Raw genomic sequence first — 18,132 nt, forward strand, 5'->3', positions numbered from 1 at the left:
TGGCTTGATTTCCAAGGGATAAAGCAGCAACAAACAGTAAAGCTTTCATCAGCCCTTCAAGTTTAACACTTGTGATTGAATGAGATTATCTTCCAAATATGTTAATTTAAAAGGGATCAGCTGTGCTTGTTAAGGTGTCCAAACAACTCACAACCACCCCTGCAAAAAATCTGTATCTTAACGTGAACCTAAATCTGGCTGGGTTTAGACTTTCAGCTTTTGTAACTTTTTGTAACTTCTGCTAAGCTGAAGCTCACAGAAGGAGATGAACACTGACAGGACACGTCACAGTTACAAGTATGTGAAGGCTTCCAACACAGAGAAAACAAAGAAAACAAAATCCCCAAACAATTGACCTCACAATAATGAAAAATATAATTTTTACATATCAATCACACCAGACTACATGAAATCGTGGAGAAACAGTGAGAAAAATATAGATGAAGTTATCAAATGCCTTCTAGGCACAATATAAACAATTACTCGTAAGTTGGTAAAAAACACTTAGGAAAAGCATAATCAAGTATCCCAGACCAAAACAGCAGAGAAGTCACTGAACTTCACTCACAACTAATTATTTTTAAGTATCCCACTCTGACAGAGTAGCATAAGCAAATTCAACAGAGTTTCATCCAAGAGGAAAATTTAAATCTTTATCTGCACCAACATAACATTCAGATAAACTGGGTAAGATGAAAGAACAAATCAAGTAAGCATGAGCAAATTAAGAAAAAAAAAACAAAACACCAACAAACCCCAACAAAACAGAAAAAAACCCCAAAGATCACCACTGCTGACCTAAGAAAAAATACTGTAAACTGAATCTAGTCAATGAAATTGTTTGAGGACTGAAGTGAGCACCGTAAACTCGGCTTGAACTCAGAAGCAACAGTCCTGAAGCATGTTGAGATGCAAGTTAAATCTGAAAAGAAGCAATAGCTTCAGGAAAAGAGAATTTGAAATTCTAACAGTTCTGACTGAATACCTGCAGATAGATCAGATTTCAATAAGCTATTTGAGGAGGCATTTTTACCAGGGAAATGAACAATGCTGAACAAAAAATTCCAATAACTGGCCAATAAAATACTGGAAGAGGCAGAGGGGAAGAACAAGACAATGAGGAAAGAACAGTAAAATCCAAAACATTAAAAAATGCACTAACTCAAACTAAGCTTACTGCTGTGATAGAAATTCAAACACCCCTATCTGGAAACTTCAGGAAAAAAGAAATCACAAATCCAGCACAGAAAATACAACCTTTCCCTTGGAAAGAAAACAAATGGAAAGACTTAAAAGAAGTCCTTCCAGAACCTAAGATCACCTAAGCACCAGATGTAAAGTCAAAATGCAAATGTAATTTCTGAATATCAACATTGATCAGACAACAGAAGTATGATTAGTGGAAAATGAGCTAACAAAAAGTGAGATTTCAGTCCAATTCTCACAGCTCTTTATATACATTGGATCATCATACTTCAGCAAAAACAATGGCAGAGACAACTCCTGTCTGTTACAGGAAAAGCCACAGTAAGTGTGATACTGTGAAAGATAAAAACAAGTAGATTCTGCCTATACCAAATATTTACAAGAAGAAATACCATATGAGAACACACAGATTAAGTTCCAAAGACGTTTGAGTATATGTTAGCGTGCTTTGTGGAAACTTTTTTATTTCTGCGGGAGTCTAATTGAAATTATCAAGGGCCGAAACCTCTGTGAAATATGATATATTCTTACAAGGAGAAATATGATATATTCTCACAAGGAGGCACAGCTGGAAATATGGAAACTGATGTGAAGAAGTGCTACTTCCTCTACACCTTTCATTGTGGGACCAGAGAACAGTAACAAAAACCCTGTAAGCAATACAACTCTGGTATAACACAGAAAATGAGTAAGTGGCCTAGACACTGATTGCTTCCTATCCTGTGATCCTGTGCAACGTTTCCAACGGGATTTCCTACAAACAGAGATCTCAGCAGGCCACCCTGGAATTCCACCTGTCAAACAGTAACATTATTTCAAAGGCAAAAATGGCAAAAGGCAGCTCAGCTCAGCAGCCTGGATGGGCCACACTGCTCACAGTGTAGGAGATAAAGTATCATTCAAAGGAAGTCTTTGAGCAAGAAATACAAGAGGAGAGAAGGCAAAGCTACACTAAGCAACATCTCAGCATCTAGAGCCAGCAGTGCCCTGCTGCAAGAGCTGGAGATGGAGAGAAGCATTGGGCAGGAAGTGAGGAACTGGGAAAAGCATCTGGGAACTCAACAGCAAGACTGTGAGTCAGTCTGGGGAATCAAACACCAGTCCAGCCCTAGACATCTGCACGGCTCCTTGAAGTGGAAATGCACTGGTGTGCAGAAGCAAACACACCCACAGCAGATCCGAAGGAGCAGCTCAGAGCATCAGAGTAGATTTGGTGCACTGACAAATGAAAGCAGAGCAGAAGAGAGCAGCTCCCACTCTGTGCCAAAACAATCCTGGAAAGCCCATGGATAGGCTGCCCACCCCTACCATTATGCCAATTGCATCCATTTTGATAAACAATGTATTCCAAGTACCAGAAAGCACATGCTTTCTACTCAAGTCTGACACGCAAAATCCCAACCACCTGAGTCAACAAGGGCAGAAAGTGTCACATTTGTTAAAACCTGGACCATATTTTGTTCAGGCAGATGATCAACTGGCCAAAAGCTTCTCTAAATCTTAAGCATAAACAGGTTTTCAAGTAATCTCTTCCTCAACTCTCTGAACTGAGAGGCTGCAAGACAGAATCTTAGCTCCAAATGTGAAATACTAATTGTGTTGTCCAGAAAGGCTGCAGAAAAGTCTTTAGAACACTGTCACAGTATTAAAAATTATATTAGATCTGACACTGATATGTCACATCAGCCACCCAAGCTCAGAACTTCTCCTTTTTGCCTTTCCAACGTGGAAATTAAATGACAACTCCTTTTGCAAAAATATCTGGGGAGAAGTAGTATTTCATCAGATCCTTTTATCACCAGAAGTCAGCAAATTTCCATCTGCTCTCTTCTGCTTAAAGATTTGAATCATTCTTGGCAACATTGCCTGGACTTACAACTCCTACTGCATCTCTCACACAGGCACTGTCTCAGCTGTAAGGCACATACACCCTATTTGCAAAAGAATTCACTTCCAAAACCAGTTCTTGCTAAGAACAGCTTATTACCCTTGGGATTCAAAGACCTCACAGTAACATTTTAAACGTTAAGTCACTTACAATTTCATCTCTACTCCACACACACAAATGTACACAGGCAAAAGGAGCACAGCAGCCACCAGCTGATTGTTCCAGAGCCTCAGTCTCTCTCCCTGTAAGCTCCAGGTGGATACATTGCTCTGCCATCCATCACCAGGCACAGTAATTCCTTACTATAACGCCTCAAAGTAGAAGGGTTTGGCCAACATGATCACAGCATAGCAGAAAGCAGTTAAGAGACATTTTTAAACCTATTTGTTGCATTTGAATGCAAGATACACTTTATAACATAAGCCCTTTAGTTGTTTGTAAGGTTTATGACATGTTCAAGATGTTTACATCCATAAAAGTCATGCTGTCACGCAGAGCTCAGTGTCCAAATGATGGTGGAGATCTGGGTTCATGTTCTGCCCAAATGCCTCTGCTACAGCTGCTGCTGTGTCAATAAACACACCCCATTCCTCTGGAGAAGGAATTATTTCACACAGGCCAAACTACCGGGCTGCCCAGGGAAGCAAGAAGAATATGAGCAAAGAAAGTACTTTTTGCCCTGCTGGTGAACAAAAGGAAGATGAAACACCTGACCAAGGGTCACACAGAAGCCAAATATGGGCACGGCATTATGTGCAAGGCATGAAACAATTTAATTGCAGGGAAAGCTCATCAAACATCAAATACTTTTAAAGCAGAAAAGTACATTTTTTGGTCTTGTCCTGGAAGATTAATGCAGTGATGTGAGATAATGTGAGTTTGCAGAACAGCTATGAAAATCCAATTTGAAATCCAATTTACAATCTTTCCTATTTTCTTCTTGTTGAAAAGGAAAATAAACCCCAAACAACCCTTCAATTAAGGCATGCTTACGAAGAAAAGTCCCATTGATGTGACCAGTACTGACACTGACACAATAATTCAAACGAGTCCAGACCCTAACTCAGTATAAAAATGGATCCACGCTGCTTATTAGAAAATCTGCATCTCTGAAGTAAACTGTTGACCTAACACACCTTGTTAGCAGAGATTACTTCTATGGGCTTGCTAATCAGCACTGCCCTAACATATTCAAAGATCATCATCATTCTCCTAACTTGTTACAATACAACAGAGCAGAGAAAATGTCTCCAATGTCCACACAAGTATTTAAATAAGAGTTTCTCTCTTCAGCTGCTACATAAACAAAACTCAAGAGGAGAGAATCAGTGCAGAAAGGGCAGATTTTTCACCCCTTTCCCTCAAAATGACTGATACTCCTTTTCCTGCAAGCATTGGGGCACTCAGAGTGGATCCAGGAGAACAGATAACTCGAGTACTGTTCTTCTGCTCCAACATAAAGCCAACAAGAAGTACTTTCACCCACTCCCAAGGCTACATAAAACACTTGGCTTTAGACTGAGGCCTGCCAAAAGAAGTTTGCCACGATCCCAGATGGAGAGAAGGGCATTACACTGCGCCCTGATCAGTTTGCTGATGACAGTTTCACAGCAAACCTAGATTTGGGGGCAGTACCAGAGGATCAATGCTTCTCATTGTCTAGCCACTGCTTCGGTTACATGGTGAAGCCATCCAAAGTCACCCTACCCACAGTTTCATCAATTTGAAAGTCAATTCTCATCCTACAATTCAAGACAAATGACTTCAAGAGTCAATAATGAGGGAGTACAAGTCAGCAAAAGTTAATCACAAAAAAAAAAAAAAAAAAAAAGAGACAGCTGTATTTACATCCTCTCTTGCAAATATGCATTGAGATCATCCCTAGCACAGTTACAAATCTTGTAAACAATATTTCTAGTCAACTTCAAGGACATATTCCCACAGAGCAACCAGGCCAAATTTTATACCATATTCATGGGTGGTTAACTTCTTAGATTATATCTGAGCAAATTTCAGCATTATGTCACTACAAAAAACGGTAATTAAGGAGAAAAAAATACCCCAACCCACCTCACCAAAAGTTCTTTTTTTCCCTGTTTACCTTTGACCAGGTAACCTCCACCTTTGTCACAAGATCAGCATCATCTAGAGAGCTCCCAAAAGCTCATCCTAAATGCTATAATTACTACCAATTATGTATCCTGTTTATCATGTCAGCAGATTTACTCTTTAACTCAGGATCAGCTAGATCCCTCAATACCTTGCCTTTAACCAGTCTTTCCTACCAAGGACAATCCACTGGCTTTCTCCACCTTCCATGTCCCTCAGCTGGCAGACCGCAGCTGTTAAAAGAAACCACCAGAAAATTCCGGTATTTCCATGAAAAAAAAAAAAAAAAAAAAAAAAAAAAAAAAAAAAAAAAAAAAAAGCTAAGTTCCACTCATTACTGTCCCTGTCACACTGGGACTGGCTTGGAGACTTCATCCATCCCTCCTTCCCTTCCTGTCTCACCTTTTGTTGACCACTGTGCCACAAACCCTTGCCATTTTAGCAACGTGGTCTGATAAGTTTCCATACATTCCTTGAAATGCTGCCAACTCTAATAAATTAGTTACTTACAGGGGTTTGATTAGCTATGGTTTTGGCAGCATACTGAAAAAAGCTACAGCCCTTTCCTGAACAAACAAACCAAACCCCTGGAAATGGACTTGTTGCTACACCTCAATGCCACATCAGCTGCAATTCCAGGCAAAGCAAAGGCATTAGTAAGAGCTACATGGGAAGCAGATTTCAAAACATGTGGAGAATTTCACCTTCTAAATAATACTCACTATGCAGACTTCATTCACATGCTAAAATAATGGATACAGCACACAAATATTTCAATTCCAAAAGCCATGGGGGGTAACGCAGAAACAAAGAACTATTTCTCTATTCTGACTTCTACCAAATGCTGCAGGCTTATCTGGCCTCTACAAAAAAAAAAAAAAAAAAAAAAGAGGAGTGCACATTTATGAATCCTATTTCCATTCAAGGACAAAATCTTCCAGAAGTGTTTCCTCCTTCTCTAAAATGATATCACCAATCAGACTTACAGATCCAACTGCAAGAAGACTCAGGTACGCATGCAGCGTGCAAATAGCTTGAAGAACAGAATCCTAAACTCTCGACCTGTTTTCCCAATAACTGAGAAATGACTGGAAAATTGATGGCTATCTCAAACCACCTCTAATTCAAAGATAACCAAGTCAGAAAAGTAGAAGAATGCTTTGGCAGACCTTCAGAGGCCAGGGGCTAATCCACGAAAGGAGAGCCTGAGAAGAATTTTTCAGTGAGCAGAGCAGAGGTGAACTTCTGAGGCAAAACACGTATTTTATGGATTTGTCAATCCTGTCCACGCTTCAAATGATTATTTTAAAAAAATTTAAAATCTACAGCCAATGTGGAGTGGCTGCAGGTCACTTCCCACACAGGAATGAAGTAGTTTATCAACACAACACTGACTGAAGATCCCATCAGTCTACATGAAAACACACTTCACAGCAGTGCCTTCGTTTACATTATGATCTGTTTACAAGCCCATAGAGCACTGAAGGGCTGAAGAAACACTTAATCTCACAGTAAACATGCACAGGGCCTTGAACCAAACACATATGCAGTCTGTATGTTTATTTTGCTGAGCCTGAAGGACTAATTGTCATGGAAGTAAAGAAGAAAGCCCAGGTTTCAGGAGAATGAGCTTGATAATTCCGTACCAATTCAAGAAGCACCAATGGAAGCGCCATTGGGTCCCGTATCTCCAATCTCATATGAATACGCTGCCTAAGAAAGGGTGGAAGACCTCGATGACTGTACATGCACAGGATTACTGAGACCTAGACGAGTATGACCCAAACCTCTACTAAAGCGTCTCCAGCCGCCAGCAGTCGCAAACAAAGCACTCAGGGAACACACTTCACAAGGACATCTGGAGAATACGGAGACGCCGAACCAAACCCGTTTCCTTCGCAAATTTCTGAATTACAACACTGTCTTATTTTAGGGAACGCGGGCTAGATGCTCAGCCAGCCCATTCCCCCAGAACCGGGGGAAAGTCACACCCTGACGCGCGGAGCCATCGCTCCTGGGCGCTCTCCCGCACAAGGCTCCGGCGCCAACCCGCGTGGGAATCCGCGTGGGAATCCGGAACCCGCGGCCGCTGCAGCCGCGCCCCGGCCCCTCGGGGACCCCGGGAGCCGCCCCGGCCCCGGCCCGGCGCCCTTACCGGCCAGTCCCCCGCCGCCGCCATCGCCGCCGTGCCCCTTCCTCCTCTGCAGGATGAAGTAGGGGTTGGCCCGCTCCGTCACCCACAGCGCGTTGGCCAGCAGCACCTCCTCGGGGTTCACCCACATGCTCCCGGCGCGGACAAAGGCAGGCCCGGCGGGCTGAGGGCTGGCTCACGCACGCACCGGGCGCCGCCGTGCCCGGCCGCCGCGGCGGACGGCGCAGCCCCGCGGGCAGCGGCGGGCAGCGGGCGGAGGCAGCAGCCGCATGGCCCCCGCCGCCTACCCGCGCTCCGCCGGGCGCCGAGGGGCGGCTGCTGCGGCCCGGGGCGGCGGCAGCTCCCGCCGCAGCGCTGACATCAACGCCGGCCCGGCCCCTCCGCGCTCCCTCTCGCACAAAGCCCGCGGGACCCGCGCCGTGCGCGCCGCCGCTCGCTCCGCCCGCCCCGCGGGGAGCGCGCCCCCGCACCTGTGCGCGGGCACGGGCACGGCCGCGCCGAAGCCGCGCCCGCCGTCGCTCCGCGGACGCGCTGCGGGCGGAGCCGCGGGCCCGCGGCCGCACTGCCCGGGGGGACTCGGGGCTCCGCAGGATGGACCCGAGCCGGCGACGCGCCCTCGCACCCCGGAAAGCCAAACGTGCGCTAGGCTGCATCCAAAACACCGTGGGCAGCGGGGGAGGGAGGGGATGCCGCCCCTCCGCTCTGGTGACACCCCGCCTGAAGCGCTGCATTCAGCTCTGGGGTCCCCAGCCTCCTCTGCAGACAGTCTGAGAGAGTTCCGTTTGCTCATCCTGGAGAAGAGAAGGTTCGGGGAGACCTCTCAGCACCTTTCAGTACCTGAACGGGCTGCAAGAGAGCTGGAGAGGGACTTTTGGATAGGACAAGGAGTGATGGCTTCGAACTGTGAGAGTGCAGGTGTAGATTACATAGCAGGAAGAAATTCTTCAGTAGGAGAGTGGAGAGGCAATGGACAGTGGGCAATTGCCCAGAGAAGTTTCAGATGCCTCATCCCTCAAAGTGTTCAAGGTTGGGATTGTGCTGGTTTTGTGGGAGGTGTTCCTGCCCATGACAGGAGGTTGGAATGAGATGATCTTTAAGGTGCTGTCCAACCCAAACCATTCTAAGATTCCCCTTTGAACTGCTTCCCTTGAAAGATTTGGCCTTCTCATCATGTGGCTCAGAGAATTTTGTAAATTTTGGTATTAAAAGGAAGAGCAGGCTCTGGTCTCAACCAGAAGGGAGCCATCCACCAGAGGAGGTGGCCCTGCCCTCTTGCCACAGCCCCTTTTCTGTCCCTGTTCTCTTCCATGCCCCACACCATGTTTGAAGTTCACCTCTGCTGCTGAAGACCACCTTGTGTCTACTGCTAAAGGTGGGGGTAATTTCTGAGGACCTGAAGAGCCCTAGAATAAAGCATACTCAAAGGGAACACTAGTGTGTACAGGTAACATATTTTCTACCCTTGTATCTCTGAATGCTATTTGGTGTTCAAGTTGTCAGGAGAGGACTGGACACACTGACCTCTCCTAGCTATATGACTGTTACTTTCCAATTAGATATGTATCTTTGTTTTACTAAAGATGTTGAGAAGGCTAAATTAGGCCCCAGAGACAACATACAGCCACATTCTGAGCACAAACTGCTCATGCAGGCTGTACTTTATAGTAGAGCCTAACTTTCATAACTGCTGCTGGCATGGAGCTGGCACCCAGTGTCCATCATGTGATGGACACAAACACAGCCCTGGGAGACATGACTCTTCATGTGAGGTTGTTACTGTGTGTTGGTAAAAGGTTCAGGACGGGCAGGTGACTGTCCCTGATGTACTCTTAAAACTTGCCAGTCCTGCTCTCAGTTGCATTGCACCATGGAGAATGTTCATCATCAGAGGGCAGCTGCACCTCGAATGGAAATGCAGAAGAGCTTCTTCACCCTTTCCCAGAGCAGTGGAAGAACAACTCCAGTGACAAAGTGACCAAAACCTCCACCTCCCTGTCCCCCTGTGCTGTTGGTGGGAAGGAGGGAGTGGCTGGGGAAAAAGATGGTTTTTTAAGGGCTGATTTTACTTCTTATTATCCTCCTCTGCCTCTGTTAGTAATAAAGCCACTTTGTGCCTCTAAGCTGAGCCTGTTTTGCCCTTGGAGGGTTTTCTCCCATTCCTTATCTCACTCGTGACCCCATCGTTAATCTTTTTTCTCTCCTCTGTCCAGCTGTGACAGGAGAGGGTGAATGAATGAGTGGCTTTCGTGGGTGCCTGGCATTTGGCCAGTGTCAAGCCATGACAGGAACAAAATAATGAACTTCTGGTCAGTCCCTTGAATTACAATAGGGATTTAGAAAAATCTGAAAAATCTGAAATGGAAATAAATTTGCCCCTGCATGCTTTATAATATTTTGTTGAAAAAACTGTACGATATTGGAACCTCAGTGTGGTTTTAACACTGAATTGGGGCTGTTTAAAGTTCTCTGAGCCACTAGATTTAAAACTACAATGTGTGTCATTCAATTAAAAAAAAATTAAAGAAATCAGGAGCAGATATCAATAGAAACCAAGGAGTTATTTCATATAACATATTATAAACCTTCCAGGGAAGAAAATAAACATGATTCTAGAAGGACAACCATTCTGCACAATATCATCATACTAATGGACATCAACATTACTTAAGCAGGCTAAAGATGAAATAAAACAGATATTTTACCATTTATTCCCCAGAAGACCTTCTTAAAATGTATCTCTTCATTAGGCCCAGCCAACTATCATTTGCCTGTGGTTCAAGAGCCATTCAGTTGACTAGGAGAAAAGTTAAAATATCAAAATTTTGGAAGATGATCTTTTAGAAATGCACACCTTACTCAGGTTGGAAAAACAGGTGTATATATTCAGGAGAAACAAACTGACTGCAAGCTTTCAGTCTGGAAGAGGAACCTACCTTTCCAAGGAAGGTTAAATAAAACAGTTTCATATTCTGAGATGGACTAACTTTTTAAATTCTCTATGATTATGACAGCTGTTCGTCAGTATGCACTTACTACTTTTTCTCTCATTGTGAATGACAGCTTTCTTAGGCTTTTTTTTTTTTTTTTTTTTTTTTGGTGTCAAGTTCTGCTGTTCTTTCAGGAGAAATGGACAACTTGTTACCAGTTGATAAGAAGTGTTTCCTTATATTTAACTCCCCTTAGGTGTCATATTGACCCCTTTACTCTTTCCAAAGCCCTGTTGGTGTTCCAGGTTCTCCGTGGGTCAGGCAGGTGCCTGTCCACAGCCCACACACCTTTTTGTGGACTACTCAGCTTCCTGAGGTGTGTTGGATAAGACTCACAGTTTCCAGCTCTCCTTCATGTCTATACGATCCTGTGAACTCTGATAATTCCCAGAGTGTAGGTGTCACAGGTAAACTCTGTATGTTAACAGAGCTTTACCAGTTTTGGTTTTGTTTTGACAGAAGCAATGTATTTGCTAGTTTAGAGACATTATGTCTGAATCCTTTTGTTGCTGTTGTTGACACAGCACTGCACTGGGAACACACTGAGCATTGTATCCAAATCCTCATTCAGAAAAGCTTTCCAAACCATTTTGGTTATAACTGACACCCTTTGCCTCAGGTCTGGTGTATGGACATAAGCACTGGGCTATAGCAGAGTGATCTGAGTCCTGATAGAGCAGTGACCTTACATCACTGTTTATCTTGTCAATCCCTATGTCATTCAGAAAAATTGTCATGAGGTTTCTTTAGCACAGAATTGATCATGTAGAATATTAAAGTTATACAGGGACTCCTACCAGCTTTCTCACACATTATTATCCCCTTATTCTCCAATATCTCTGTGGGTTTGTTTTACACCCAGATGTTATGACCAAGTTAATTTTGTATACAATCTGTCATTACAATTAAAATTTCTTCAGCAAAATCCAGGCATATGATACCGACCCTACTATTTCTATTGACCAAAGATTTCACCCTGTCAACACAGAAGCTTTGTTTGACAGGACCTACTTCCACAAGACTGTGCAAGAACAATTATATTCTCAGCCTGGAATTATCTGTTAACACTGTGGCAGATTAATTTTTCTGTTATTGTAACAAAGTTCAGTGATAGATTAACCAGTCCATAGTTTGTTAAGTCTAACTAGCTAATTAATAGAGCTGCTTGTTTTTAAATGTGGAAACTGCATCACCATGCTGATAAATGTATGAATTTCAACATCTGCTATATTCCAGTGGAATGAAAATAGAAAAGATTTAATAATGCAAACTCCAAAAAAGTTACTAAATTTCCTATGATAACAAAGCTGAAAATAATAAAGCTGAAAAGAAAAACAGCTCTTTGAATATGCCTTAGGAGACTTCACACAGCTGAGCCAATGTTACTAACATAAATGGAAAGGCAACAAACATTTGATGGCAGCTGATATTTTAATGTAACAATGCACAGCTACCATGTTTCAGTGTGATGTTAGGGAAAAAAAAAAAAAAAAAAAAAAAAAAAAAGAGGTATACATGAAATTCAGTGATCCAAATCCATTTTGCACCTTCCTTTTGGCACCTTCTGGAGCCACCAGCAACCAGACAGATGAGAAGTCACCAAACCAGTTCAGCCAACAGCTTCCTTGGCACTGTTTCTTTAGCATGACATGAGTGAGAATGTTTAAAGACAAACACTGGCAAGAAACGAAGTTTCTTTCAAAGATTTTGATGGTTTCATTACATGCTCATGTAATTAACAGTTTTAACCAGTTGGAGATGACAGATTTCTTGAGGAATAACATAAGTTACATTGGACAACAGAGAAATGCTGGACTTAATTTGGCTTTAAGAGTGTTAACACTCAGTAGTTACTTACCCCAGAATCTCTTCATTAATTTCTTATGCTAAGTACCTGACTTTAAATACTTTGATATGTGTCATAAGACTTAATTAACATTGCCCATTCATAAAGTGGTTAGGTTTGTTTATCCTAAAATTCAGAATAAATTTTGTTTACTCTCTTATGATGTTCCTTGCTTTTCTATACACTGATCCTGTTGTCTGTGTTATCCTCAAATAGAATGCACATCTGAAGTGAAATAATTCAGAGAAGCAACACCCCATGGAAAATGAGGAATAAACTTACATGCTAAAACAAGTAAAAGCTAATATACTGGTCCATCCATTTAAATATTTGTGTATTAAAGGATTTAAAGAGTTAAGTCAATTTGCAGTTTTTTATTGAGACAGATGGAGTATAGTAGAATCCTTAAGTATTTCACAAGTTATTGTACTGTTTATTTTTCTTTCATTTCACCCAGTTTATATTTTCTTTATTTTTAAGTGTCTGAAATGTTCTCTACTTGCTTCCAAAATAGATGAGTATGTGCCATACACGAAAGAAACTCATAATGCAACTTCAGTGCAATCAGTGAAGCTAGATTCCTCCTCGATGTTTCTTTCTGTGATTAAATACTTTAAAAATTATTATGTGGCAGCTGGTATCTGAATTGACACTTAAAAACTTCTGTTACATGTTCATGCAGGAACTAGATGGTTTCTGAAATGTTGATAAATATGCTTGATTTGGCATCTAAATGATGGGTAATAAACTGTTTACCACTTACTTGCCTGCTTATTGAAAATAATATGACAGCACCAAGATTAGTTAAGATACTGAAATATGAAGAGCTGAATTCTTTTCAAAGTATTGCATCATTTGCAGTGGAATACATTAAAATCCCCCATAAATAATGTCAGCGTACTTGGTCTAATTTAGAAGAGGATTGCTATTGCAGTAGTTCCACGCAGCCTTGCAAAAACCCAAGTAGATGGACTGGTTTCTGCTAATTTTCTGAACAAGCCATGTAACACAACACTGACCTGGTTCCTCCACCTCCTCCTTCACTGACCTCCACGCCCAAACCCAGTACAGGAGCTGTCTGAAACCTAAAAGAAGAAAGAGGGCAAGTTTTCATTGTTGTTATTATTATCAGCTTTGTAGATCAAAAAACCCTGAGCAGCATTCACAAAAAAGGTGTGGACAAAGGAGGCTTTGAAATGCACGTCTGTAACTCTGGGATGAGGTGGTACCCAGTGTGATGTCTACTGGACCCTTAGGAAATCTGCAGTTTCTCTAGGAAGCTTGCAAGAGAATATTTAGGTGGAGAGAGACAAAAAAGTCTTTGATTATCAGAGGAAGGGAAAAGACATGAATCAGTTTTGTGAAGCAGCATGGAAGGCCTACTCTGCTTATGCTCAAAACAAACAAGAAACCTCAACTGCCCCCTTTCAGTGGCTTGAAGTTCAGGCCTTCTCATCTCCATTCAAAGTCTGGATTTAACTTTCCTCCTTCCAACGAGGTAGCTGAGGGAACATGAGTCAGAAAATGCCTGGTCACAGGTTTATTGCTTCAAGTGAGTGCTAGCTGGCTCCTGAGCTACCTAGAATTGCTGAGGTCACTATAGGGGGACATTGCCATGACCTGGATAGTAAGGAGGAGATTTAGTCACAACTCACCCTTTTTGTTAAATCTGATCATTCTCACCTCTTGAGTCCAAGCTGCAAAAACACGGTATTTCTTCATTAGAATCCTCTTTACTTTCTTCCAACCCCCTCTTCTCCCTGGAAGCAGAAGAGAGTGGTAGTTTATTTTGGTATTACAGTAGTATGTCTACCCAAAAGAAGGCAGAAACCAACACCGTGGATGCAATTTCCGCACAGCTCCCAGCTGAGTACCAGCACATATCATTGTGCAAGTTGCAGGAAAATACAGAAGTTGGCTGTTTGAACATGAAAGTGCAAAATTAATGGTAAATTTCAGAGTACAACTCACAGCTTCCTCTCCTCTTGGAGGAAATTTCTGCTGTGGGCTCTGGACGATTACTTCCCATTTGCTCATGATTGTGTTGTGGCTCCCATGGAAGGAGTTGCTCTGTGCTACCTGTCCCGAGGGAAATGTATGGCAAGAAATTGGAGAGGGAATAAGGGACCAGTAGGTACTGGTAACAATAAGGAACATTCCCCTCAGGAATATTTAGAAATGATTTATCAGTCATTTGTAGCCATTTCCCTTCCATCCCACTACCTAGGAAAATCTATCTACACTAAATCAGATTGTGCAGCTGACTACATGTATAGGCAGTAGTTTTCTACAGAAAATTGTATTTTGGATCTTTTCAAGTGGATATTCCAAGTGGAACTTTGTGAAATTTTCCTCTTTGCTTAAAAAGAGCCACTGAGAGCAGTTATGGAAAATATCAGAAATCTGTTGAGAAAGTCACACAGCCAACAAGTCGTGCACATGCAGAGCTATGGCAATTGGATTTCAACTTCAGTGGCAATTGAACTACAACATGGGCTACCCCAGGAATTTCCAATACAACAAATATTTTATTTTGCTCTTCATTTGATTGGCAATTCACATGGACTGTTACATGGTCTTTATAATAGCATTTCTAGGGATTAGTGTCATTGTGTTAAATGTCTTATAGGAATTCTGACATAACCTCACTTACCTTGATTTGGCAGAAAAGATGTGTAAAAGTTGATCTGTTCCAGAACAGAAACTTTTGTTAAATGTATGCTGCTTTCAGCTGCAGTGAAGTTAATTTTCTTCATATCGGATAATATGGGGTTATGTTTTGGACAACATGCCAGACATTTTAAAATAGTTTTTGTTCTAAAAATCTGCTGCATTTTCTCTCAGTTTAGAAATCAACATATCAGAGGTATGCCAGAAATCAATAGTCAGGAAGAAGTTTTCTTCCTGATGAATAAAGATGAAGAGCTTTATTTCTAATTTTAGGGGTGGAAACCTGTGTTAGAGAAGGCCTTTAGAACGCTATACAAATGAAATCTGTTGTATCAGAGAGGATCACACCTGTGCTTTATATTGCATGTGCTCAAATATCTTCCTAAACCTTCCAAAAATCTAGTATACTTGATAGATATACTCCCAGCTGAACTCCCATCCTGTTTGCCACTGCACATGAAGCTATCTGTAGAATCTTATGTATTGATTTAAACTATGATTTTACACATTACACTTGAGGGGGTGTAGACACCCACACACAACCTTTGTGGTAAGGATTTTCAGCTTATGAAAATTTTAATAAATTACTTCGGTGTTACTTTTTAATTTGCATAACGTGAACTTTTGTAAATTACAGATACACATTTTATTTATCCATATGAGTTTATTTATAGACAATGTATAAGAAGCATTTGCCAATACTAAAGTGTGACAGTCAGTATGCAGTGAATCATTTGCCAATTTTATTTTCAAACAAAAATGTCAGTATACATACTGTGGTCACATCACCATGGCAGAATTTCCAACAGTCCTGAATTGCAACACTTGGGAGAAACTTGTAGCTTTAGAGGTTTCTGAAAACTGAAAGAAACAGGAAAGTCAAGGTTCAGATGTAACAACAAAAGAAAGAGTTGAGAGATTTCTGAGCCGCGTACAATGCTGTTGCAAGTGAGGTACATCTAAAGTAAATTAAAAGGCTTATTTTAAGGTGAAATCCAATTAAAAGGTTAAAATCTGCATCCTGGTTTGAAAGACAGTTGTCAGCCAAGGAAGGTGGAAACCTCTCTTGAAATGGAAAATATGATCCCCAAATATAATACCTTCCAAATTATTGTCACTGTGAAATTGCAGGGCTTTCAGGCAGAGCTGTGACAGAAGGCCTGGCAGCTCCTCACCGGAACAGATCCCTGTGTAACAAACAGCAGCAGGTTCCCAGGTGCCGCCTTCTCTCGCCGCCAGCCCCTTTCCCCTCGCTGCAGTGCCGGCCACAGCCGGCAGGGGGCGCTGTTGGCTCCGGGCGGGGCGGGGGCCATGATTCCTCCGCGCCGCCAGGGGGCGCTGTGGCCGAGCGCCGCCCCGCTCCCTCACGCGGACAATGGCGGACACAGCCAGTGGAAAGGCATGGAAAAGAGCTTTCCTTTCCGGACTCACAGGCACAGCTGATCCCATCGCTCCCTCTGGATAGCAAAGGCAGCTGTAGCAGGAACCTTGGAAGCAGCAGGCTGGAACAGCCCGGACAAGAAAAAGAGTTGTGAGATGTATCAGTAACTCCACAGCTGTGGCTGGAGCCTCCAAGCGTCCTGGCAGGGCAGAGGGTGTGAGTTACGGTGTAGCAAAAACCTGGAGCCGGGCAGAGAAACCCTGAGAGCTGGGCAGTGGTGGTGCCTTGGGAAGGCTGCCCTGAGACAGAGACTGGACAGAGCTAGTGAATAAAGCAGGTATTTATTGAAAGGCTCCTAGGATATACCTTGGGCAGGACAGGAGCCTGACCAGGGCTACACCTAGGGTGGACTAAGAATGGTCACAAAATGGCTGACCAGACACAAGGTCTTACGCTGTTCAAAGTTTTTGTCCGTTTGCATATTGGGGTTTAATTGCCCAATTCCAGCTTCAGGTTGTGAGGTCCCATCCTTCTTGTTCCTCCCTCCAGGCTACCACTGTTTGTGCTTTTGGACCTGAAAGTTGTCTTTGGTCTTCAGCAGGAAAAGGATTTGTTTTGTCTACTTACTCTGTGAAGAGAGCTTACTGGCACTCACTATGAGGCTCAGAACTATAGCCCTAGGCAGCACAAAAATCTGAGAAACAAGGAAGCTAAAACTGAAGGCGTCAGTGGCAGCCCCGCTCCCGAATGTCACCGGGAGAGGCTCCGCAGTGTTTGTCACAGGCGCTGGCTGTCCCTGGCTCCGGGCTGGGCGGAGGGGGTGGCCTCTGGCAGGAGAAACAAGTTGCCAAGCCCAGCACCAGTGCTGAAGAAGCCACGCCAGGCACAAACAAAACAAAACAAATCCCCCCAAAATGATATGGGATAATAAACCATCCCCAAGACATATCTGTCCTTTTGTTCTGCTCATGATCAGCACAGTTTTAGTCTTTGCTAACCTTGTTCTGCCTCCCCAGGTAAAACCAGATCCCGCTACTGTTTCTGATGATGGAGAAGTCCTGCTGATGCAACCCAGTGGTTACACAGCCATAGCTACAGGGAGCTTGTCTTCATTTGGGTTTCTTTGTTACTTAAGCCACAGTAAATCACACAATTCTAACAAGCAAACAAAACCATCTCTTTGGCAGGCTGTGAACTGCTGCTCTCTCTCCATCCCACTCTTCCTGGCTGCTCACCAAGCAGCTGCTGGGAGTCTGGGACCAGTGTTTCTGTCTCCACACAAAATGCCTACTTCTACTGGCAACAGTGGCAGTCTGGATGCTCAGACAACTTCCCCACCAGTCTGCTTACCATCACACAGCCAGCCTCTGACAGAAGGGCTGTTTGGACCTACAGCTACACCTAGCATAGCCTAAGTGGCTGTAAGCTGCACAGCTCCAGCTTAGTTCAGTTCAGTACTTGCCTGCTTCTCAGACATCCAAAAAGGTCCTAATGTCCTCCCACAGTTCCACTCTAAGGCAAAACCAGGCTGTCCCTTATTTATGGCACTGGGCCAAAACATCAGTATAAAGCTCCAGGGTACCTACTCATGCACACATGCAGAAATAGCAAAAGAACCCCCCAAAAATGTTCCTGATGGAGGCTCATATCCTGTCTAGATACAAATATGCAAAATATTTGGTATTACTGGTGGTAAGTCATCACTTGTTAGCATCAGAAGTCAGGGAAAAACCTGTGCCTTGGAGCCCTTCTGTAACCTGTGCCTGGACTAAGGGAGGAAGATGAATCATTTCTTCAACCCATTCTTGGCTACTGTGAAATGAAAGCGAAAGAAAGGGATGAGAGAAATGAAAGAACACAGCAAGAAATGGCTTAAGGTTGCAGGGAAAAGAA

The 18,132-nt window shown here is 43.1% G+C and overlaps 1 protein-coding gene across 2 annotated transcripts in view; it reads right to left on the reverse strand.

Annotated features, from left to right (window-relative positions):
* Positions 1-7,659, reverse strand: part of TBC1D9 (TBC1 domain family member 9) — a 47,965-nt gene extending 40,306 nt beyond the window's left edge. The window contains exon 1 of one of the 2 annotated variants that reach the window (XM_066317982.1): positions 7,359-7,659. In XM_066317982.1, the coding sequence (XP_066174079.1) occupies positions 7,359-7,485 (127 nt within the window). In that variant the 5' untranslated portion in view covers positions 7,486-7,659. The remainder of the gene's footprint in view (positions 1-7,358) is intronic. The other variant, XM_066317981.1, reaches the window with a different exon arrangement.
* Between the last annotated feature and the right edge of the window lie 10,473 nt (positions 7,660-18,132).

Source organism: Sylvia atricapilla, chromosome 4 (genome assembly GCF_009819655.1).
Source record: "Sylvia atricapilla isolate bSylAtr1 chromosome 4, bSylAtr1.pri, whole genome shotgun sequence".
Lineage (NCBI taxonomy): Eukaryota > Metazoa > Chordata > Aves > Passeriformes > Sylviidae > Sylvia > Sylvia atricapilla.